General features: G+C 38.4%; 1 protein-coding gene across 4 annotated transcripts in view; it reads left to right on the forward strand.

The window, feature by feature from the left end:
• The first annotated feature begins 2275 nt into the window (after positions 1 to 2275).
• LOC127418169 (ras-related GTP-binding protein A-like) overlaps positions 2276 to 25802 on the forward strand; it is a 64500-nt gene continuing 40973 nt past the window's right edge. For all 4 annotated transcript variants that reach the window (XM_051658613.1, XM_051658612.1, XM_051658614.1 and 1 more), the window contains exons 1-4: positions 2276 to 2400; positions 2966 to 3033; positions 3421 to 3520; positions 24208 to 24274. In XM_051658613.1, the coding sequence (XP_051514573.1) occupies positions 3007 to 3033; positions 3421 to 3520; positions 24208 to 24274 (194 nt within the window). In that variant the 5' untranslated portion in view covers positions 2276 to 2400; positions 2966 to 3006. The remainder of the gene's footprint in view (positions 2401 to 2965; positions 3034 to 3420; positions 3521 to 24207; positions 24275 to 25802) is intronic.

The following is a 25802-nucleotide window of genomic DNA, read 5'->3' on the forward strand; positions in this document are numbered from 1 at the left end:
CAACCAACGAGTTATAGACCTATTGCTCTAATATCAAATTTATGCACATTTATGGAAAGAATGGTTATGGCTAGACTGAGTTATGTCATTGAATTAAAGGGTCTAGTAAGTAATTATCAGAGCGGTTTTAGAAAAGGTAGAAGCACTATGGACGCAATATTAAATCTAGAAACAGATATAAGAAAAGCTCAGGTAAACGAGGATTTTGTGAGAGTGATTTTGGATGTAGAGAAAGCATGCGATATGATCAAGTTTGATCAAATGAATATTAAAGGGAGAATGTATAATTGGATCAGGAATTTCTTATTTAATAGAACCATACAAGTAAGAGTGGGAACATCTTTATCAAAAATATATAATATTGATAATGGGACCCCTCAAGGAAGTGTATGTAGTCCTATCCTGTTTAATATAATAATAAATTATATATTTGAGAATATAGATATAGGAATAGGAAAATCATTATATGCTGATGATGGAGCAATCTGGAAGAGAGGTTGGAATATAAAATATGGTGTAGAAAGTATGCAGAAGGCAATGAATGAAGTTGAAAGATGGGCAAGTTATTGGGGTTTTAAGATGTCAGTGGAAAAAAACCCAGGTAATATGTTTCTCTAAAAAAAGAAGACTCCCATCAATCAAGATAAAATTGTATGATCAAGTTTTAGTTAAAACTCTAGTTGTTAGATTCTTGGGAGTATGGATGGATTCTAAATTAAAATACAAGAATCATATTCAAAAAATAGTAGATAAAGCAAAGAGAGGAATGAATGTATTGAGATGTTTGGCAGGTATTGACTGGGGTGTGGATCGGCAATCTTTGAAAAGATTATATAGTTCAATAATAAGGCCTGTGATTGAATATGGGAGCATAGTATATGGGTCAGCATGTAAAACCTTACAAAACAAACAAAATGTCATACAATCCCAGGCTCTAAGAATATGCTGTGGAGCATTTAAAACCTCTCCAGTGTCTGCTATTCAAGTAGAAATAGATGAGATGCCTCTGGAACTCCGTAGATTAAAACTAATAATGACATATTGGAAATCAGTTAGAGGACATACTGAAATACATCTGGTTAAAAGGATACTAGAAAACTGTTGGGAGTATGAATATTCTAGCCTGAAGAGCTTTGGATGGGAAGCAAACAAAGAGGCAGAAATAGTTGGAATAAATAATATGGAAATATGCCCAACTGTGGTCATATCTGAAATACCACCATGGTTATTTCCAATGCCAAAAGTAGATTTTCTATTGCATGAGATGATAAATTATAAATCCAGACAGATGCCAAAAAAATATAATAGTTCAACAGTATTCAAATCAAAGATATGCTTCAGAGATTCAGATATGTACAGATGGTTCCAAAGATCCAGAAACAGAAGTAACAGCAGCTGCCTAATCTCAAATATAAAATATTTAAGAGAACATCAAATCATTTATCAGTTTACTCAACAGAAATGATTGCAAAACTAGCTTTACAATGGGTGGAAGATAATCACCCTGAGGGAGCAGTAGTATGTTCTGATTCATATTCAGCATTACAAAGTATAGAAAGTGAAAAATCAAAAGCTAGGCAGGATATTTTGTATAAAATATTTCAAATTATGTACAAGATTAGTCAAAACAAATGAAAAGTAGTATTTATTTGGGTTCCTGCTCATGTTGGGGTGAGAGGAAATGAGGAGGTGGACAAGATAGCTAAGAAGGCCTTAGGAAATGTAAATATAGATCTCAAAGTTCCAATGTGTATAATGGAAGTAAAAGGGAAAATAAGAAAAGCTGTGAATGAGATATGGCAAACACAATGGGATAAGGAAGGAAAAGGGAGGCATTTATATAAAATACAAATGAAGGTGGGAGTTGAAAGAAACAGCTGTGAATTGGACATTCACAATTAAATCAATCTCTATTTAAAATAGGTAAACATGAGAATGGAAGATGTATAAAGTGTGATTATCCAGAAACTGTTTAACACATTCTAGTTGAATGCAGAGTTTATGATAATGAAAGATTGAGATTAGTTGAGAAATTGGATATAAAGGATAGAGCACAAATCTCAATGAAAAGATTGCTTAATAAGGATGGAATCACTTTTCATATGGTATTAGCATATTTGAAAGAAATAAAAGTAAAAAACAGGATTTCGTTTTTGTTTTGTTTTTTTCCACCTCTTTATTTATTATTTTCCCATATGTTCGATACTCCACACTCCAACCTAGTTGGTGGCGGAAATGCACCTTAAGTTGGTTTGCCAACTGCCATAAAACGTCGAAGAAGAAGACGACTATGACGATACTTGTAGTTAGTCACATGCTCATCATTTCCGTTCACAAACTATGAGACAAGCAGTATATCGCATGTAATTTAAATCAGAATTTTATCTGGACATTAATCAGGTATGTTATTATATCTTATACTAACTGTACACTTGCAGCGACTGAATGCGGCTCTAGTATGTTTCGTAATGTCTTCCCAGTAATAGTGTGTGTGTGTGTGTGTGTGTGTGTGTGTGTGTGTGTGTGTGTGTGTGTGTGTGTGTGTGTGTGTTTGTTGATTCAGTCTGTCAGTCTAGTGTAAAATGTTAATTAAAGATTATAATGACAAAAACTTAACAGGTTTCAGATTATTTTGATTCATATTTCGTCTGTTCTCATTATGAGTCACTACAGTGAGACTGCTCGTGACCGTTGTCAGTTGATCTGTTCTTCTGCTCTTCTGTTTCACTTTTGTTAATACGTTTAACAGTCTTTCTCACCAAAACCACCGATAACCACTAACAAATGAAGATAATTTATTAATCTAAAACACCAAAACATCATGATCTGATTGGCTTATTAAATTCAGCAGTGAGTGTATGGGCTCTCAAGCTCTTTTTAACAAGAGAGATGGTCATGTTATTAAATGTATGTGTTTTATTAGATGTACGTGTGAATAATTTGTGTTCTCATGTTTATTTTGCAGTTATTGATCATCTGCAGGCTACAGTGAAGTTTAGTAGTGAAATGTCCAGCACAGCCATGAAGAAGAAGGTGTGTATATCCACAATCCCACCTCTCACTGTAAACTGTCTTTAAAAGCCAATAGAAAACGGGATGTCTGTTGTAATTGTGAATAACCAACTTCATTAAAACCTGCACTGTCTGGGTGTTCTACTTTTGCTTTCTTGCAAAGAGTAAAACATCAAACTGTACACAGCTATGTCATTCTCAACCTCAGACTTCTGCATCATCATCCTTCTGTCTAGAAGGATTGTGTTAAATCTAAATAATAATAAAGCCTGTTCAAAGATAACATAGAAACCTGATTAGTGGATTTATGTTGCACTTCTCATTAGGGTTCAATGCAGTTTTATGATGACATCTGTACGCAGGACATAGTTTTCTCCTACCTTTGTAAATTGTGACCTGTGTTTGCAGGTTTTGTTGATGGGTAAGAGCGGATCAGGAAAGACTAGTATGAGATCCATCATCTTCGCCAATTACATCGCCAGAGACACTCGCCGCCTCGGCGCCACCAGTAAGCTATGTTAAAGGAATAGGACTCATTTACTCACCTTCATGTCATTTCCAACACATATGGAAACAAGTTGTGGCAGGTTTCATTTCAGTGACACCAAATAGCACTAGTTCTCATGGAAGAGCAATTGCGATGCTTTAAATGTGAAAATATAGAAGTACAAATGATTGTTGAGAGCTACATAAGAGAGGTGGATTTCAGAGAATAACAAAATTTTTGGTTTTCACACAAAGTTGGCTTGCTGTGTGTTATGTGTATTTTATGTGTTTAAGTGTGTGACTTGTGTTATGGTTTTAGAAGCCTTGGAATATGGAGCACAAGTCATATGGACTACTTTTGTGTCACTACACATTTTTGTGACAAGGTAAATTCCAGCATTTCCAGGATGTGACATTAGCAGTGTAAATTTCACATATCCAGTATATTGAACCAATTGTGTGTATAATCATAAACCATTGCAGGCAGAGTCCAGACATCAGAAAATCTTCAGTCAATACAAGTATTTTCCCTGTTTCGATTGACGCAGATGTGACAAAAATGGACATGAGTTTTTGGACGACCACGCACTTTGTAAAAACTCTGTGAATTGAAATGCACAATTGAAGAAAATACAGCGTCAAATAGACATGCACAGTTACAACCACTGCCTGTGTCTCATGTGGGTCAATTAGTATGTTAATTCAGTTGTTGACATCAGTTCTGCATGCATTTGTGTGTAGTTGAAAATGGAGAAAACAAGCCGCTGAGAGAGAACCCCTATGTGTCATTCAAGTCTCCTGTCTGGAAACATTTTCGATTTGCAGTCAATTACAACCACGATGGTCAAAAAATGTTGACAAAACAGGCACTGTTTGCAGACATGGTTTGACGCGAGTGCCTTAAACTCATGGTTATACATCTAAAATGATAGACATTTATGCTAACGACATCACTGTGGTATAAATAGTGCACGGCATGCAGAGAAACACAAGTGAGCCCAAAACTGCGCACATTCACTTTTGTTTTCAAGCAGGCACTCAGTGATGATTCGGATAGACATAAAACAATGACAAGTTTGGGTGTTTATTGCCAGATATATCTTGCCTTACTCTGTTGATAAAGATTAGGAATTTCAGCGTATGATTAAAACACTTGAGCCGCGTTACAACATCCCTTCTCATATCATTTTAACAGCAAGTTTATTGCTTCTATAGTGATGTTGAATATATTGAGTTTGAAATGCATTTTATTAATGCATGCACCATAATATAAATAATATCAAAATATTATGAAACCTTTCTGTGTTAAATACCTTTTATCCCAGCTTAATATTCAGTGACAGCTATTAGTAAGTCATCAAGTCAATTTTATTTGTAAAGCGCTTTTCACAACAGGCATTGTTTCAAAGCAGCTCTACATTGGGGTTGTGCGGAACGACTAATTTCACTGTCGTTTAAACTAAAATTTTGAAGTCGACTAATTTAAAAAGAAACCAACCTTCAGAAAACATAAAAAAAGGGTTTATGCGAATGTATTCTAAACATGCATGCATAAAAGATAGTTTAACCCGTTAAGCACCTCGTTGAAATATTAACCAATTAGTAATTCCACTGTCGACTAGCAGCATCAGAACCGTTTAGTCGACTAGTCTCGCACATCCCTACTGTATATGAAATTATGCTATAACAGAAAATGAATGAATATAATGCCAATATTAGTTATTTATGTTTAGAACTATTAGTGGTTAAAATTAGTAAAGTAAGTGTTGTGGGTCAATGATTAAACAAAATGATTTTGTATGAACTGTAAGTTTAAATGTTAAGTACTTGAAGTCATCCCGAATTAACTGAGGAAATACACGTAGATGCATTGTCCTTTGATTTTGGCCAATGAAGGCTTTTGTTAGTGGTTCATTCATTTTCTATGTAGTTTAAGAGAATGTTATCACTCCTTTGACCAAGTTGAAATAGGTATCATTCAGTGAGGAGCATTGCAGTCCGGCTGGAAGCTTATGGCATTTAATTTTGGTGAACTCCATTCTGAACCCATGCTTCAGACAGTGGCTCATGAAGAATCCCATGTCTTTGAATTTGCATCAATTCATCATCTGTGAAGTCTGTCTTAGTAGACTGAAGTGAAGTCTGGCTGGCACATGCTACAATTGGTCATCATCACTCAGTGACAATAGAATAGGACATCAGACAGGAATGGAGATGGATCTGGCAGGCTCTGGTAGCCTCGGGATATAATCCCGAGACTTTCCCTGTCTAATAATATATTAGACAGGGAAAGAATTAGTGTAGAAGCCATTCACTTTAAAGCATGGTTAAGGAATAAGAGAAGTGTTCGGTTCCAGGAGACCTAACTAAAGCAGCATAGCTATGAATTGAGGGATAAATTAGGTGTATGCCTGGCTGAATAGATAAGTCTTTAGGCTAGACTTAAACTGAGAGAATGTGTCTGAGTTCCGCACACTATCAGGAAGACTATTCCATAGTTTAGGAGCCAAATATGAAAATGATCTCCCTCCTTTTGTGGATTTCGATATTCTCGGTATTGTAAACAGGCTGGAGTTGTGCGATCGTAATGACCATGATGGATTAAAGCGTGACAAAATTTACTTAAGTGCTTTGGAGCTAGACCATTCAATGCTTTGTACAGTTGAAGTAAGAAGTTTACATACACTTCGGTTGAAGTCATTAAAACTCATTTTTTTAACCACACCACAGATTTCATATTAGCAAACTATAGTTTTGGCAAGTCGTTTAGGACATCTACTTTGTACGTGACACGAGTAATTTTTCCAACAATTGTTTACAGATAGATAGTTTCACTTTTAATAGACTATATCACAATTCCAGTGGGTCAGAAGTTTACATACACTTTAAGTTCAAGTTAACTGTGCCTTTAAGCAGCTTGGAAAATTCCAGAAAATGATGTCAAGCCTAATTTAGTTTCTGATAGGCTAATTGGAGTCAATTGGAGGTGTACCTGTGGATGTATTTTAAGGCATACCTTCAAACTCATTGCCTTTATGCTTGACAGCATGGGAAAATCAAAAGAAATCAGCCAAGAAAAATTGTGGACCTCCACAAGTCTGGTTCATCCTTGGGAGCAATTTCCAAATGCCTGAAGGTACCACGTTCATCTGTACAAACAATGGTACGCAAGTATAAACACCATGGGATCAAGCAGCCATCATACCGCTCAGGAAGGAGACACATTCTGTCATCTAGAGCTGAAGCATGTGTAAAGCAATCCAAAACGTTTGACCAGAGTTAAACAATTTAAAGGCAATGCTACCTAATACTAACAAAGTGTATGTTAACTTCTGACCCACTGGGAATGTGATGAAAGAAAGAAAAGCTGAAATAAATAATTCTTTCTACTATTATTCTGACATTTCCCATTCTTAAAATAAAGTAGTGATCCTAACTGACCTAAGACAGGGAATGTTTTCTACGATTAAATGTCAGGAACTGTGAAAAACTGAGTTTAAATGTATTTGTCTAAGGTGTATGTAAACTTCTTACTTCAACTGTAAGTAATTAACAGAATTTTATGATTAACATTTTTATTAAAAAACAGAAAAGCAAAACATAAATACACAGAATCATTTTTAACGCCCACTACCACCCCTCCCCATCCCCAACCTCACCCCGACCATCAACAAACACCCCTGTGGTCATACATGAGCACATACAAAAGAAAACAAAATAAAACAACTAATAAAAAAATTATAAAAATCACACACATTAACAACTAACCCTCTCGCTCCACTATTCCACCCCGGGAACCCTCCAAAAATGCTAAGTATCTACCCCATTTCCCAACAAACAAATTCAAATTCAGCAGTCTTCTATATGACCCTTCTTCTAAGGCCGCCACCCTTCCCATCTCTGAGCACCACTCCTGAAATGGGGGCACTCCAACTGACATTTCATATGGTGACCATAACACTGGTTAGGACCCAATCCTCCACATGTTTATTCCCCACTTTGATGACCCAAGACGTCACACACAAAATTCTGAACCCTCAACCAAAATGCTTGGATCTTAACACACCCCCGAAAATCATGGTTTGTGTCTCCATCCGATTGGCTTTGCCAGCAGATGGGTGTGTCTTTAAGACCAAGCCTATACAATCTAGAGCGGGTCCAATAGAATCTATGTAAAATCTTGAATTGCATAAGGTGAACCCTTGCATCTCTAGATACAGACATGACATTTTTTAGAATCCTAGCCCACACTCCCTCCTCCAATACCAAGTCCAAATCTTTCTCCCATAATCTCCTGATAGAAGCTAGAGCTCCATCCCCCAGACTTAGAATTAACAAGGGAATAATACACTGATTCCTCATGATTATTTCTAAAAGCAGTAATCACCTCTCCCAGAGTATCTGCTTCTCTAGGGGGGAGTACGCTACTCCCAAAAACAGTACAGAGCAGGTGACGCAGCTGTAAATACCTATAGAACTGAGATCTGGGAAATCCAAAATGTTGAACCAAATTTTCAAATGATCTCAACACTCCACTCTCATATAGGTCACCGAGTGTAATAACCCCCCTCACAATCCACTCTGACCAGCAGAAAGGGGACTTATCAATACATAATTTTGGGTTCAGCCATATGCTTGAGGCAACATTAAAATAAATGTCCGAATTAAACACTCTGGACACTTTTGTCCATACCAAGTGCAAATGTGAGATAACGGCATGTAACTTAACCTTTCCGATTAGTTTAATAGAAAGGATTTGCAATGGCGAAATAGGGGCAATAACTTCCTGTTCAGTACAAAACCAGGGAGGGGCTCTCTCAGGTGGAAGCGACCAATGAGCCAAATGTCTAAGACCGAATGCATAATAATAAAACAAAATCTTAGGTAGGCCTAGCCCACCTTTGTCAATCGGCCTATGTAATTTATTAAAATGTAATCTGGGACGCTTACCATTCCAAATGAAGGTCTTCGCTATGCTATCAAATTGCTTGAAATAAGAGAGGGGGACAACTACAGGGAGAGATTGTAGCAGGTAGATACATTTTGGAATACAATTCATTTTAAAAACATTAACCTTCCCAATCATAGATAAATGTAATGAAGCCCACATCGCACGAAAACCTTTTTATTAAGGGATCAAAATTAACTAAATCAGACAAATTTGCTTGGAATAAAATGTCCAAATACTTAATGCCCTGTTTGGGCCACTGGAAGGCGCCTGGCTGGAAAGCCATTACTGGGTAGTACGCTGTCAGAGACAAGCTTCGGATTTAGACCAATTAACTCTGTATCCTGAGAACTTAGAAAAGGAATTAATAATTCTGTGGAGGCAAGGCATAGATCTAGTGGGGTCGGAGACGAATAATAAAATATCATCTGTGTAAAGCAAAAGCTTATGCGCCACACCTCCCACCACCACCCCTGGAAAATCATCTTACCTTCTTATCGTGGCTGCTAATGGTTCCAGGGCAAGTCAGAACAATAATGGGGAAAGAGGGAAACCCTGCCGGGTGCCCCTATTCAGAGTAAAATAATCTGAAATTAATCCATTTGTTTCTACCGCTGCTACCGGGTGTGTATAAAGTAACTTAATCCATCCAATAAAAGTATTCCTGAACCCGTATATTTCCAAAATCTTAAAAAGATAATCCCATTCTACCATATCAAACACCTTTTCAGCGTCAAGTGAGATGGCCGCGACCATAGTCTGATCATTCGCCACTGACCATATAATATTGATGAGACGCCTAATGTTATCAGAAGAGCTGCGGCCCCGAATAAACCCCACCTGATCTATATGTATAAGAGATGTCATAACTTAATCGGTTGGCCAACATTTTTAACTATATTTTAACGTCTAGCTGGATCAGGGAAATTGGACGATAACTCTTACACTTGCTTGGATCTTTGTCTTTTTTAAGAATCAGACTGATCCGGGCTTGTGTCATGGTTAACGGAAGTTTTCCATTCTTTAATGATTCTATACATAAACTTCTAACAAAAGTGGAGCCAGTTCTGTAGCATAAGATCTAAACAGTTCAGCGGCAAAGCCGTCTGGCCCCGGAGACTTGCCTGTAGGCAAGGCCTAAATTACCTTGCCAAGCTCCTCCAAGGTTATCTCAGAATCAAGAGAATTTTCTTGCTCAGTCATCAGTTTTGGGAGTTGTAATGGTTCCACAACATTTCTAATATGCTCATCAGTAGACGAAGACGTGGATCTACAGAGATCAAGATAGAATTCTTTAAAAGCATTATTAATATCAGTGGCCGAGGTAAAAATGTCACCACCAGCAGATTTCACTGATGGAATGGTAGAAAAAGACTCTCTCTGCTTTTTATATCTAGCCAAAAGCTTCCCTGCTTTGTCCCCCGACTCAAAGTATGCCTGTCTTGCCCTGAATAACCAAAACTCCACATTCCGCGACAAAATAGTATTATATCTGTATTTCAATCGGGTCAATTCTCTGAGGCCATCAAACGAAATTCGGCGCTTCAGCTCTGCCTCGGCACTTTTAATATCCCCTTCCAATTCCACGAGCTCTCATGCCTTGGATTTTTTGATGAATGAGGCATACTGTATGATCTGACCCCTAAGAACCGCCTGAAGTGCCTCCTAAGCCATGCCCACAGAGGATACTGAGGACCAGTTGGTCTCCATATAAACATTGATTTCAGCCTTTAACATTTGTTGGAAATCAGGATTTTGCAAAAGGGATACATTAAAGGGCCAACTATATGATTTATTTTTTCTCCATATGTGGCAACACCTCTAAACTCACCAGGACGTGATCTGAGACTTAGATGTTTCCAACTGAACAATCAACAACAGATGAAATGAGGGATTTAGATATAAAAAAATAATCTATTCTATAATAAATCTTATGGACTGATGAAAAAAAATGTATAGTCTCTACCAGATGGGTTTAAAAGTCTCCAAATATCTGTAAGACCAAGATTTTTACACATCCTGTGAAGCGTCAGTGTTGCTGTAGGGGGCTTACACACTCTTCCCAATATATCTTTAATCTGTTTGAGACATTTGAATTGTAGATGTTTACTTATCAATGTAATGACTGCCCTGCTCTTCAGCCAGCACTAAAGAAAACATGTCCACCCCATATCTTCCCAAATTTTTCAGCTTCCTGCGGGGAAAGATGCATTTCTTAAAGAAAATAAATAACCTTCCTTTTTTTATGGGGTGCCCCAACCCATTCACATTCCACGTGGAGAGAGAAAATCCACTCATTAACATTTGACATTCTAACAAATGAGAAAAAATAGATTGTGTCAAAAATAAAATTATAAAGACCACATTCCAACATTAGTGCAAAAGTCAAACCCCGAACTTCCCCCCTTAACCAAACAAACAGAAAAAAGAAAAACTTGCGCATTAACCCCACGCACAACATTGGCAACCGGCGTCCATCCCTCTAAACACAAACAGTCCATGTACGCCTACGAGAGACCCCGCGGCAACTTTGCCATTGGATTGCTCAAGTGTTTTTGTATTGTGTATTGTATTTGTATAGTGTTTTTATACAAATTTTGTGAGAGAGAATTACATAACAGAAAATAATCTATAAAACAAACTCTAGCCAATAGGCAGAATAAACACAAAGAACAAGCAGATTCATCCTCAACTGCCCAAAGGAGTGTTATTTCACAAAAACTCCAGCCGCTAGGCGGAACCAGCACAAAAAGAAACAAAACAGGCACCCAGTTTCCTCGGACGGTCAAGTGAATGTTCAGTGAGTCAAGCTCATTTGGGAGCAACATGAAATACACCATGACTACCTCAGTCCATTGATTTTATGAAAGACATCACTTGTTGTGGGCATGTAAATATTTTATGGCCATCCTTAGTATCTATTCTCAATTTGGCCGGGGACATCAGTGCAAAAGCGACCTTCCGTTGATGTAAGAGTTTCTTGCATTCCGTCGATGCAAAGGTTTCTTGAAGGAGTGTTATTCCACAAAACAAACTCCAGCCGCTAGGCAGAACCAACACAAAAAGAAACAAAAAGGTGCTCAGTTTCCTCGAACAGCCGAGTGTATGCTCAGTGAGTCAAGCTCACTTGGGAGCAACATGAAAATCACCAAATGGCTTACTCACCCGATTGTCTCTATGAAGGACAATGCTTGCTGTGGGCATGTAAATATTTTATGGCCATCCTTAATATCTATTCTCAATTTGGCCGTGAACATCAGTGCAAAAGCGACCTTCCATTGATATAAGAGTTTCGTTCATTCCTTGAATCGATCATGTTTCTCTCTTGTCGAAATCGCAAAGTCTGGGAACAAGAAAATGTTGTGGTTCTTCCAAGAAGGCCTTCCTGTACTCCTTGCCTCGTGTAACATGAAATCTTTAACGGATGATCTAAATTTCAACACTTCATATTTATTTCCACTGATTTATTTCCACTGCTATATTGCTTGGAACTGCACCCAAGACTTTCACCCACTGTTGCACTTGTGTATATGGTTGAGTGACAATAAAGGGATTCGATTTGATTTTTGATTTTATTTGATTTTAAATTTGGCCAGAATTGATGGCCTGTCTCCTTCCTCGGATCTCCGAGCGGGAACCCTGTGAACTTGCTCAATTTTCAGCTTATGGCCTGTTATGACGAGCAGACTCGGGAAGAGCTCGTCTAGGAATTTTTCCATATCTCGGCATTCCTCGTGCTCAGGAATTCCAACAATTTGGATGTTCTTTCACCGATTACAAGGTCTTCCAGCTTTTCCCAAATCTCGCTGCAAATCTACTTTGGTCACTAGCAGATTAGCAGCTAATTCCCCCTCTGATGACTCTAGATAATCGGTCTGTTTCTTGACGTCCCCAATTCTTGTAACCAGTTCAGAGAATTTCGCCTCCATCGCAGTGATCGATCGACGTATTACAGCAAGATCCTCCAAGTCCGCCGCGACCTTCGTCAGCATCACCGACATGCTGGACAGTTGACGTTTGAATTTCTCCCGCCACACAGTCCAAACTGAGTCCCTGGTCTGTGGCCCTGTCTGGGGTATCAGCTTGAGCACGTAAGTGTCTTTTAATATCTCCAGAGCCCAAGGTTTTTTAATTCTTTGATGTGTTGACTTCATAGAACAGTTATGTAGCAAATCTCACCGGTTTAAGACACAAAAAGTATTAAAAGCTAGCAAAGTGTGCAGAGCTCACCATTAACACGTCCGACCCCCGCATGGTGCCACGCAACTCGACCATTAACAGAATTTTAAAATGAATATGAAACTTAACAGGTAGCTAATGCAGATAAAATGGTGCTGATATGATTGTATTTCTTGGTTCTAGTTAGCACTCTCACTGACATATTTTGAACCAACTGAATTTTATTTATTAAACCTGCAGGACATCCACCAAGTAATGCATTACAATAATCTAGTTTTGGTCATGAATGCATGAATGAGTTTTTCGGCATCAGAAACAGATAGCATGTGTCATAACTTGGCAGTATTTCTGAGGTGGAAGAATGCAGTTCTCAAATATTGGAAATTTGTTTTTCAAAGGTTAGTTTGCTATCAAATATAACACTTACGTTTTTGTTGTAGAAGTTAACTTTACAGTGATTTACATCACGTGTCAGTTTTAGCGTCTTATTTTTTGAGGTTTTCGTTCCATTAATTAAGACTTCTGTTTTATCGGAATTGAGTACAAGGAAATTTCTAGCCATCCACTCTTTGATATCATTTGTACACTATAAATTTGGAAAATTGAGAAATTTTGTCAGGTTTCAAAGAAATATAAATTTGGGTATCGTCGGCATAACAGTGAAAATGAATTCCATGGTTCCATCTAATGTCTCCTAGGGGGAGCATATATAGTGAGAAAAGCAGAGGCCCTAAAACTGATCCCTGTGGCACTCCATACTTTAATTTGATCTGATAGTTCCTCATTTACACAGACAAATTGGTAGCAGTCAGAGAGATAGGACCTAATCCAAGCTAATGTCTGTCCACAAATGCCAACATAATTCTCAAGCCTATCCAAGAGAATGTCATGATCTATGGTGTTGAAGGCAGCACTAAGACCTAAAAGCATTAGAAGAGAAATGCAGCCACGATCAGATAACAAGTCCTTTGTAACTCTGATTAGTGCAGTCTCTGTAAAATGATGGGGCCTAAATCCTGACTGAAATTTTTAATATATACCATTTCTCTGTAAAAATGAACATAGTTAGGAGGACACTACCTTTTCTAGTATTTGAAATTGGTCTGTAATTAGCCAATTCTCCTGGATCAAGCTGTGGTTTCTTGATAAGCAGTTTGATAACTGCCAGTTTAAAGTTTCTTGGGACATGCCCTAAGGATAATGAGGAGATAATATTAAGAAGAGGTTCTGAGATTACAGGAAACACCTCTTTTAGGAGTTTAGGTGGTATTGGGTCTAACATGTTGAGTTTGATGTTTTGATCATTTTTGTTAACTCTTCCTTACCTATAACAGCAAAGAATTGAAGTTGCTCTAAGGGAATCATTTTAGTCTTCATTGTAGTTGCAGACGGATGCATAATTTCAGTTTTGTTTCTGATGATTTTGATTTTATCAGTAAAGAACTTCACAAAGTCATTACTACTATGCTGTGATGGAATATCTGGTTCAGTTAATGTTTTATTCCTAACCAATTTAGCCACAGTACTTAATAAACACCTAGGTTTGTTGTGGTTATTTTCTATGAGTTTGCTCAAATATGTAGACCTGGCAGTTTTTAGAGCCTGTCTGTAGTTGGAGACACTATCCTTCCATGCACCGTGAAATACCTCTAATTTTGTATTCTTCCACTTACGGTCCATTTTCCGAGCTGCTCACTTGAGAGCATGATTGTGATCATTGTACCATGGTGCGGGATTTTTCTCTTCAACTTTCTTTTATCGAAGGGGGCAACACTATTTAGAATGATCGAGAATACTGTGTCCATATTTTCTGTGACAAGTTCTTCTGAACTTTTTGGCATACTGAGTATTTGAGACAAGTCTGGAAGAATATTAGTGAAGCTATCTTTAGTTGTTGAAAGAATAGTTCTACCTGAACGATAACATTGCGTAGATTGAGTTACCTTTGCTAAGCACAGCATAGAAGAGACAAGGTAATGATCTGAGATCATCGCTCTGCGGCAAAATTTCTATATGAACTTATGAGCGTATGATTTTGGTGATGGGTTGGACCTGTCACATTTTGTCTAACCCCAACAGAGTTGAGAATATCGCTAAATGCTAATCCCAGTGAATCATTTTCATTATCTTTGTGGATGTTGAAGTCACAGACGATTAAAGCTCTATCCACAGCAACCACTAGATCTGACAGAAAATCAGCAAATTCTCGAAGGAATTCAGAATATGGTCCTGGTAGTCTATATACTATTGCAAGAACAAAAAACGACAAAGATTTTTTTATTTACATCTGAAGATTTCACATTAAGCATTATCAGTTCAAATGAATTAAACATATATACAGACCTTTGAGTGACTGTGAAAATATCAATGTAAATTGTAGCAACACCTCATCCTCAACCTTTCAGATGAGGCTCATGTTTATAACAATACCCTGAGGGAGTAGATCATTTAAACAAATATATTCATCTGTTTTATTCCAGGTTTCAGTCAAACAGAGCAAATCCAAATTATGATCTGTAATCATTTCATATACAATTAGGGATTTGGATGAAAGCGATCTAATCAGAATGAGCTTTATTGCCAAGTATGCTTACACATACAAGGAATTTGTCTTGGTGACAGGAGCTTCCAGTACACAACAATACAACAACAGCAACAAGACATTTAAAAAATAATTAAAATTGAATAAAAAATAGATAAATATTGAAAAGGAAAAAAGTATATATAGAATACACAACAGACTAATATATATATATATATATATATATATGTCAACCAATAATATAAATGGGGCAACCAATAATCCTCTCAGCAGTCCGAACTGTCCTTTGTAGTCTTCTGATATCTGATTTCGTAGCTGAACCAAACCAGACAGTTATTGAAGTGCAGAGGACAGACTCGATGACCGCTGAGTAGAACTGTATCAGCAGCGCCTGTGGCAGGTTGAACTTCCTCAACTGGCAAAGGAAGTACAACTTCTGCTGGGCCTTTTTTGCAATGGAGTCAATGTGGGTCTCCCACTTCAGGTCCTGTGAGATGGTAGTGCCCAGGAACCTGAATGACTCCACTGCTGCCACAGTGCTGTTTAGAATGGTGAGGGGGGACAGTGTTGGGTGGTTCCTCCTAAAGTCTACAATCATTTCCACTGTTTTGAGCGTGTTCAGCTCAAGGTTGTTTTGACTGCACCAGACAGCCAGCTTTTTAACCTCCCTTCTGTATGCAGACTCGTCATCTCGGATGAGGCCGATGCAGACAACACCACTGTCAAACTTCAGGAGCTTGACAGAGGGGTCCTTGGAGATGCAGTCGTTGGTGTAGAGAGAGAAGAGTAGTGGGGAGAGCACACATCCCTGGGGGGCACCAGTGCTGATTGTACAGGTGCTGGAAGTGAATTTCACCTGTCTCACAAGCTGCTGCCTGTCTGTCAGAAAGCTGGTAATCCACTTACGGATAGATGTGGTAACAGAGAGTTGGTGTAATTTAGTCCGGAGAATAGCTGGGATGATGGTGTTGAAAGCCGAACTGAAGTCCACAAAAAGGATCCTTGCATATGTCCCTGGTCTGTCCAGATGTTGCAGGATATGATGCAATCCCATGTTGACTGCATCATCCACAGACCTGTTTGCTCGATAAGCAAATTGAAGGGGATCTAGAAAGGGTCCAGTGATGTTCTTCAGGTGGGCCAACACCAGTCTCTCAAATGACTTCATGACCACAGACGTCAGGGCGACAGGTCTGTAGTCATTAAGTCTTTGGGATGGGGATGATAGTGGAACGTTTGAAGCAGCATGGGACTTCACACTGCTCCAGTGATCTATTGAAGATCTGTGTGAAGATGGGGGCCAGCTGGTTAGCACAGGCTCTAAGACATGCATGTGAAACTCCATCTGGGCCCTGTGCTTTCCTTATCCTTTGTTTTCGAAAGACGCAGTTCACATCATCTTCACAGATCTTAAGTGCAGGTTGAGTAGCAGGAGGGGGGAGGAGGGGGTTGCAGGAGGTGTTGGTGTTTGTGTGAAGTGAAGGTCAGAGTGGGTGTGGGGTGTGATATTGGGCCTTTCAAATCTACAGTAGAACACATTCAGGTCGTCAGCCAGTTGTTGGTCCACCACAGGGTTGGGGGTAGGAGTCCTGTAATTCGTAAGTTGTTTCATGCCACTCCATACTGATGCAGGGTCGTTAGCTGAAAACTTATTTTTCAGCTTCTCAGAGTATCTTTTAGCCACTCTGATTCCCTTATTCAGTGTGTTCCTGGCCTGATTGTACAATACTTTATCCCCAACTCTGTAAGCATCCTCTTTGGCCTGACGAAGCCGCTTGAGCTCTGCTGTTAACCATGGTTTGTCATTGTTAAATGTTAATTAAGTCCTAGTAGGAATGCACATATCCTCACAGAAACTGATACAGGTGCATCTCAATAAATTAGAATGTCGTGGAAAAGTTCATTTATTTCAGTAATTCAACTCAAATTGTGAAACTCGTGTATTAAATAAAATCAGTGCACACAGACTGAAGTAGTTTAAGTCTTTGGTTCTTTTAATTGTGATGATTTTGGCTCACATTTAACAAAAACCCACCAATTCACTCTCTCCAAAAATTAGAATACATCATAAGACCAATAAAAAAAACATTTTTAGTGAATTGTTGGCCTTCTGGAAAGTATGTTCATTTACTGTATATGTACTCAATACTTGGTAGGGGCTCCTTTTGCTTTAATTACTGCCTCAATTCGGCGTGGCATGGAGGTGATCAGTTTGTGGCACTGCTGAGGTGGTATGGAAGCCCAGGTTTCTTTGACAGTGGCCTTCAGCTCATCTGCATTTTTTGGTCTCTTGTTTCTCATTTTCCTCTTGACAATACCCCATAGATTCTCTATGGGGTTCAGGTCTGGTGAGTTTGCTGGCCAGTCAAGCACACCAACACCATGGTCATTTAACCAACTTTTGGTGCTTTTGGCAGTGTGGGCAGGTGCCAAATCCTGCTGGAAAATGAAATCAGCATCTTTAAAAAGCTGGTCAGCAGAAGGAAGCATGAAGTGCTCCAAAATTTCTTGGTAAACGGGTGCAGTGACTTTGCTTTTCAAAAAACACAATGGACCAACACCAGCAGATGACATTGTACCCCAAATCATCACAGACTGTGGAAACTTAACACTGGACTTCAAGCAACTTGGGCTATGAGCTTCTCCACCCTTCCTCCAGAATCTAGGACCTTGGTTTCCAAATGAAATACAAAACTTGCTCTCATCTGAAAAGAGGACTTTGGAACACTGGGCAACAGTCCAGTGCTTCTTGTCCTTAGCCCAGGTAAGACGCCTCTGACGTTGTCTGTGGTTCAGGAGTGGCTTAACAAGAGGAATATGACAACTGTAGCCAAATTCCTTTACATGTCTGTGTGTGGTGGCTCTTGATGCCTTGACCCCAGCCTCAGTCCATTCCTTGTGAAGTTCACCCAAATTCTTGAATCGATTTTGCTTGACAATCATAAGGCTGCGGTTCTCTTGGTTGGTTGTGCCACAACCACTTTTTCCTTCCACTCAACTTTCTGTTAACATGCTTGGATACAGCACTCTGTGAACAGCCAGCTTCTTTGGCAATGAATGTTTGTGGCTTACCCTCCTTGTGAAGGGTGTCAATGATTGTCTTCTGGACAACTGTCAGATCAGCAGTCTTCCCCATGATTGTGTAGCCTAGTGAACCAAACTGAGAGACCATTTTGAAGGCTCAGGAAACCTTTGCAGGTGTTTTGAGTTGATTAGCTGATTGGCATGTCACCATATTCTAATTTTTTGAGATAGTGAATTGGTGGGTTTTTGTTAAATGTGAGCCAAAATCATCACAATTAAAATAACCAAAGACTTAAACTACTTCAGTCTGTGTGCACTGAATTTATTTAATACACGAGTTTCACAATTTGAGTTGAATTACTGAAATAAATGAACTTTTCCATGACATTCTAATTTATTGAGATGCACCTGTATATGATGTAACAGTTTCTGTGAGCTCGTCCAGGTGTGGCTGCAGCCTCAAAAACACTCCAGTCAGTGCAAAGCAGGCTTGAAGTTCCAGCTCTGCTTCGTTGGTCCATCTCTTTACAGTCCTTACTACAGGCTTAGCAGATTTTAATTTCTGTCTGTAGGTTGGAAGAAGATGAACCAGACAGTGATCAGATAGTCCCAAAGCTGCTCTAGGGACAGAGTGATATGCATCCTTTATTATTTTGTAACAGTGATCCAGTATATTTCTGTCTCTGGTTGGGCATGTAATGTGCTGTTTGTATTTGGGCAGTTCACGTGTGAGATTTGCTTTGTTAAAATTCCCAAGAATAATAATAACTGAGTCCAGGTATTGTTGTTCTGTGATTTGATCAGCCAGCTGTTGCAGCGCGGCATTCAAACACGCGTTTGGCGTGATATAAACACTTACCAGAATAAACGAGGAAAAATCCCGCAGCGAGTAGAAAGGCTTACAGTTAATAAGGAGCGCTTCCAAATTTGGACAGCACATCTTTAACGTTGTTACATCTGTACACCAACTTTCATTGATGTAAAAGCATGTTACACTGCCTCTCGTTTTCCTCGTTAACTCCGCGATGCGATCCGCTCTGAACAGCTGAATGCCCGGAAGATGTAACGCGCTGTCCGGTATGGCTTCACTCAGCCAGGTTTCTGTGAAGCACAAGGCAGCAGAGGTTGAAAAGTCCTTGTTTGTGCGGGTGAGGAGATTTAGTTCGTCCGTTTTGTTAGGAAGAGAGCGGAGATTCGCTAAATGAATGCTCAGCAGCATTGTTCGAAAGCCACACCGTCGGAGCTTGCAGCGGGCCTGCTCGTCTCCCTCGCCTGCGTCTCATAGCGCGTTTAAACAACACAGCCGTGCCTCCGACTAAAATGTCAAACAAAACGTCTGAATATTCAAAATCCGGGAAAAGATTGACTGGTATATGCTGGTGAATGTTCAGCAGTTCTTCTCTGGTAAAACTGACTGGAAAAAATGACTATACACAGGACAAACAAACAAAAACAACAAAACAATAGAAGCGCTCCACACCGAGGCGGCCATCCGCGGCACCATCATGATGAATCAGTAGTCCTACCTTTTATATAATGTTTATCTTTTTTTTTTTTTTTTTTTTTTCTTCCCAAGTTTGACATTTAATCAAATTTATTATAAATGACTTAATGATGGTTTTGTGTTTAGTTGTTTGGGGAACAGACACAGATTCTATATGATATATAGGTGATTCATTCTCTATGTGTTGTAGTTTATGTGACCTGTGTGATGTCTCAAGTCAGCTAGCAGACCATTCATAGGTTAATTTTCTCGGAAACTAAGCACTGCCTGTGGCATCTGTGGCACTTTGAAAATTGCTCTGGGGTGCCTTTCCCAAACAAAAATGTAACTTGCTGCTTAACCAACATAGTACGATGCATCGTTGGAGAAATTAACTGGCTAGTCACGACTGTTTCCCGAAACCATAGTAACTATGTTGCACATCCATTGTTCAAACCACGTTGGTTCAACATCATAGAACTGTCGTTTATGACATTACACAGTAGGGGTGTAAATCGGACGTTTCATCACGATACAATCTTATATCGATTCTCTTGGCCTGCGATCCGATATTTGCCTATACTTCAAAGTCTGCTGCGATAAGATTTCGATTTGATTCGATTCAGGGCCCTGCGATCTTTATTCCGATATTATGTGCCTATTTTACACAATCGGTTAAAAAATGTTTGCCCTCAAATGCAACCAAAATATAATCTGAATATTTTGAGCTCTCTGAAAAGTGCAAATTTAGTATCCACATTGGGACATCCACTACAAAATAAGGTACTTCAGATGTTGAAAAAAATTATAGATAAATATAAAAAATAACGTCACACACAAGTGATCATCAATCGTTTGATTACAGCTTACTTTTCAGTTTAATCCAATTCAAAGTACTTGCATACCCATGACTTGTTTCCAACTCCCCATGCTATCCATGGTTTTCTTGGATACAACCTCCACAGTTGTAATGAAAAATTCTGTTACAATTAACTGGGATAACTGTTAGTAAGGGTGTTGATGTGTAGATCTTTTATAACTGATGTTAATGCTGGGCAGCAGGTGTTTCTCTTTCCCTCATTAGTGCTGTTCATAATGTCGGCGTTGTCAAGACGTTTCACATGATGGTGAACAGCTCCATGGTACTTTAAAAAAGCTAATTCTCATATAAATTTCAAATGGGTCGCATGCGCAATAATATCGATGGAAGCCCGAATTAATCGCACATGAGAGCTCGCATTTTAAGGAGTGCCCGGTTGACCTGCGCACACTGATCCTGTCACTGGTCTGGAGCTCACGTTTCGCAGGAAGCACGGTTGATGTGTGCACACGGATAGCAGAGCGCACAGACCCTGTGCACATCCTCGTCCCATATGAAAAGCGTATTTAGTGCTCAAAGTGAAATGAATGTAATAAGGTTGCTTCATCACCTACAGAAATGCTTACGGACGTGGCTGACATGAGAGTATTAAAATAAAGGTACATCTTAAAAAAATAAATAAAAAAAAAATCTATATCAATATTTACACGTTGTATCGATAACATTGGATTGTTGGTTATTGGATCGATGCATCGATCCAGATTGATGGATCGTTACACCCCTATTACGCAGGGTATGGATTAAAAACGCATTTTTATTATTTATTATAATAGCTCATTTAGACGTACACCAGAAAAACGTTTAATGCGAGAAAGCTGTGAAGACACGAAATCGGTGTGCACCGTGTAACGAGACAGATGCATTGTGCTACAATAGATGTGTTTCTCTCGACATCAGACTTCAAGTGCTTAAATGACCGCATTCTTTTTAAAATTACATTTCAGAACACCACTTTCTACAAAACCCTGAACAAGTTTTTTTTGTTTGTTTTTTTAAATGCATGTAAACGTGATCAAAGTCTTGACTGAAAGAGATTTTTGCAATTCCATTTGGTGGTGCTAGTGGTGCAGAAATTATATACTTCAGCTTTAAGAGAAAATGTTGATTTAGCAATTCCAGGAAAGTTTTATTTTAAGTTAAGGACCCTAACAAAAATTAACCATGGTTCTACTAATACTAGTGCCCAACCGATTTATCGATATTATTGGCCGATATTAGCCTTTCACAGATATATCTTATCGGCGTATATGTTTTCCGATATATGCAGATATGAAAACTTTTTTCAGAACATATAATGCAGAAAACAAAATAGTGTCATAACGTAGTTTGTCCAGCAGAGCGCGCTCCGACTTGATTGTTTACAGAGCTGAGCTGACGTGGTTCAGCAGACAGTGCGGAGTTAAGCTGTGTCTTCTTGGTAAGTTGCTAACTAGTTTGTGAAATACATACTGGAAAGTTAATAAAAAATGACCCCATAATTTCCCCTTTTCAATATACCGTTAACCCTGTCCCTGACAACCATGTCACTCATGTTTATCACATCTATGTGATAATGTTAGCCAGCTATAGTTTGTCAAACAGTCAGTAAAGTAGTAGATTGAAAGGTAAGCATCAGAGCATGATTTTGCAGCTCAGCAGACAACGGCGCGGTGGTGGATTGTGTCTGTTGAGTGTTGATTTCACACTACGTTGTTACCTAGTTGGTGAGATGCAATGCTGGAAAGTAAATAAACAATGTCCGTCTTTTACTCTCTGTGACAACAAGCTTTTAGCTAATGAGCCAACCACATAGCTACTTTCATACCTTGTTAGCTGAGTGGAAGCTAATGTGTAAACATGTATTCACCAAACTGTTTTGTTCAGGATTCGCAGTTTGGTACCCCCTTCAACTGAACAATTCCAGTCATTGCATTTACAAAATTTAATATTTAAGAGTCTGGTTTTCCACCGTTGAAAGTTTCCCCTGAACATATATAGCAGAATACAGTGTAATGCCGCTGTTTATCTTTTGACTCGGCAGGTGTAAATGCTTCTTGCTTTACAACCTGCCCCTAATTGACTGGCAGTATTAAAATAGTCAGCATTTTGACTGATACTAAACAGTTCTACTGATGTTTATTAAGCTATTGTTTTTATTCTTTATTTAAATGGTCAGCCATTGACAGATAATAAACATACAGTACTGATTTTTATTTAGCTATAATTTACATTTTTTTTCTTTATTTAAACGGTCAGCAATTGACTGATACTAAACAGTGTTTATTTAGCTGTTGATTGTATTTTTATTTATTCTTTATTTTCTCAGTGTTCATTTCTAGAATTTGTTAAAGTATAATAATAATGGCAAATATTCTTTGATGAAAATATTTTAAAAAGCAGCCTTCTGAGTACATTTGCATAGTCATATTGGTGCAAATCGGTGCCCAATCCACATAGAAAAGGTCTGTTTTCATTCCAGCTCAAAAATTAACTATATCGGCCACCATAATCGGTAATCTGTGAATTTCCACCCTCTAAAATCAGTATCTGTATCGGTCTCAAAAATCCCATATCGGTCGGGCTCTAACTAATATTGTAGTAATATGACTGCGGTAACCATGGCATTCTTGGCAGAAACCATGGTTTTGATGCAGTTGACTAGAGCTCGACCGATATGGGATTTCTGAGACCGATACCAATTTTAGAGGGGGGAAATTCACCGATTACCGATATGGTTGCCGATATAGTTCATTTTTGAGATGGAATGAAAACAGACCTTTTCTATGTGGATTTTGCACCGATTTTGCACCAATATGATTATGCAAAGGTACTCAAAAGGTTGCTTGCTTAAATATTTTTATCAAGAATATTTGACATTATTATTATACATTGTCAACACTGGAAAAAGTACAATATTTCCCTCTGAAATGTAGTGGAGTGGAAGTATGAAGTAATAGAAAATGCCATGGTAATACTCAAGTAAAGTACAAGTTCCTCCAGATTGTACTAAAGTACAGTTTTCTTGCTTATCAAAACATCATCAGCAATATTTCACTGTATAACAAAGCAGTCACAAACAATAACTCATGGTTCACTGCCACCGAGTCAAGAGACAGTATTCTGCTATACATGTTCAGGGGAAACTTTCAATGGTGGAAAACCAGACTTTATTACGTTTTGTAAATTAAACGACTGGAATTGTTCTGGTTTTACTCTAGTAATCGTAGAATCCATGACTGTATGAACAGTGGTTAATTTTGCGGTTACAATGGTTTTACTAAAAATACCATGGTGAAACTATACTGTAGTAAAACCATGGTAATATTTTGTAAGGGCAAACCTGTTGAAGTGTTTATCAAATTGAGTAGTTATTTTGGATTTAGCATTAGTGTTTTTTTTTTTTCTGAAAATAGCAAGTACCTTACGGTACCAATATAGTGGCCCTAAAATCGTTATACAAAGCAAACCATGAGAAATTTGTACCGCTACCCCTCCTATTACTGACGTGACATCTATTAGTTCGAGACATGACAGCTGTGAAAGGGGCACACATATTAAGGAAAACCATTCAAAATGCTTTGAAACTGTCTCTGAGACAATGGTATGGTAAACATCAAGGCTGTAAAGTGTTAAAATTGACTGTTGTCTAAAATTAAAAACGTGTTGTATTTCAGTTGATGTGGAGCACTCTCATGTGCGATTCCTGGGTAATCTCGTGCTGAATCTGTGGGACTGCGGCGGGTAAGTTTCATCATATGGAGCCCATTGCAGAAAGGTGCCGTGATTTGTGCCTGTCAGATTGACAAGACCCATACCTTATTGAGCATGTAAGTCTGATCAGCCTGTCAGGTACAAAGGTGGCACTTTGTGTATATTGTTCCATATGGACATGTATGAAAATGCTTTTTTGAATGTTTCTATTTTTGCTTCATTTTAAAAGAATAGTTCACCCAAAAATGAAAATTCTATTATTTACTCACCCTCATGTTGTTCCAAACCCGCATGACTCTTTCTTCCGAAATACACAAAAGTAGATGTTGGACAGAATAACAGCCTCAACCACCATTCACTTTCACTAAATGGAAAAAATTATGCAATGAAAGTGAATGGCAGCTGAGATTAATATCTCTTGTGTGTCACAGAAGAAAGTCATATGGAATTGGAACTGGGGCTGGGCGATATGCAAGATATGTTCACGGTATTTTTATAAAATAAGATTGCGATATCCGATTACATCGTCAACCACCCTGCCCCCCACTGCCGAGGGTGTAATATTTTTGCTTTATTGATTTTGCTTTCAAAATTAAATTCATTTATTGAAACACGCAAAACTTAATCCAGAGATATTTGTATTTAACCACCTCTTATTTGCCATCACAAAGTAACCATCTACAACAAAAGTGTGGTAAATAACTCATTCAAATTAAGATCTAAATAAATGTAAACATAATGATGATGATAATAATAATAGTTGAAATGTAAATCAATTTGAGGTTCAAGGTGTTTTGTATTATTTTTATGATTTGTGAACCTGTTGGTTTCACAGTGCATGTTAAAGGGTTAGTTCACCCAAAAATGAAAATTCTCTCATCATTTACTCACCCTCCTGGCATCCCACATGTGTATGACTTTCTTTCTTCTGCAGAACACAAATGAAGTTTTTTTTTTTAGAAGAAGAATAGTTCTGTAGGTCCATACAATGCAAGTGAATGAGTGCCAAAATTTGGAAGATCCAAAATCCACATAAAGGGAGCATAAAAGTAATCCATATGACTCCAGTGGTTAAATCCAAGTGTTCAGACATGATACGATAGGTGTGGGTGAGAAACGGATCAATATTTAAGTAATGTTTTATCAGAACTCCTCCTCCCTGCTCAGTAGTGGCCGATATGCACAAAATATTTGAATCGCCAAAAACACAAGAAGAATGAGAAAGTGAAAGTGGAGATTGAGTGAGCACAGAGGATAATTTATAGTAAAAAAGGACTTAAATATTGATCTGTTTTTCACCCACACCTATTGTATCATTTTGCATCTGAAGATATGGATTTAACCACCAGAGTCATCTGAAGTACTTTTATGTTGCCCTTATGTGGATTTTGGAGCTTCAAAATTTTGGCACCCATTCACTTATTATTTTTATTTTATTTTATCCCCTTTTCTCCCAATTTGGAATGCCCAATTCCCACTACTTAGTAGGTCCTCGTGGTAGCGCGGTTACCTCAATCTGGGTGGCGGAGGACAAGTCTGCGGAGGCTCGCAGCACGGG

Source organism: Myxocyprinus asiaticus, chromosome 27 (assembly GCF_019703515.2).
Source record: "Myxocyprinus asiaticus isolate MX2 ecotype Aquarium Trade chromosome 27, UBuf_Myxa_2, whole genome shotgun sequence".
NCBI classification, from domain to species: domain Eukaryota; kingdom Metazoa; phylum Chordata; class Actinopteri; order Cypriniformes; family Catostomidae; genus Myxocyprinus; species Myxocyprinus asiaticus.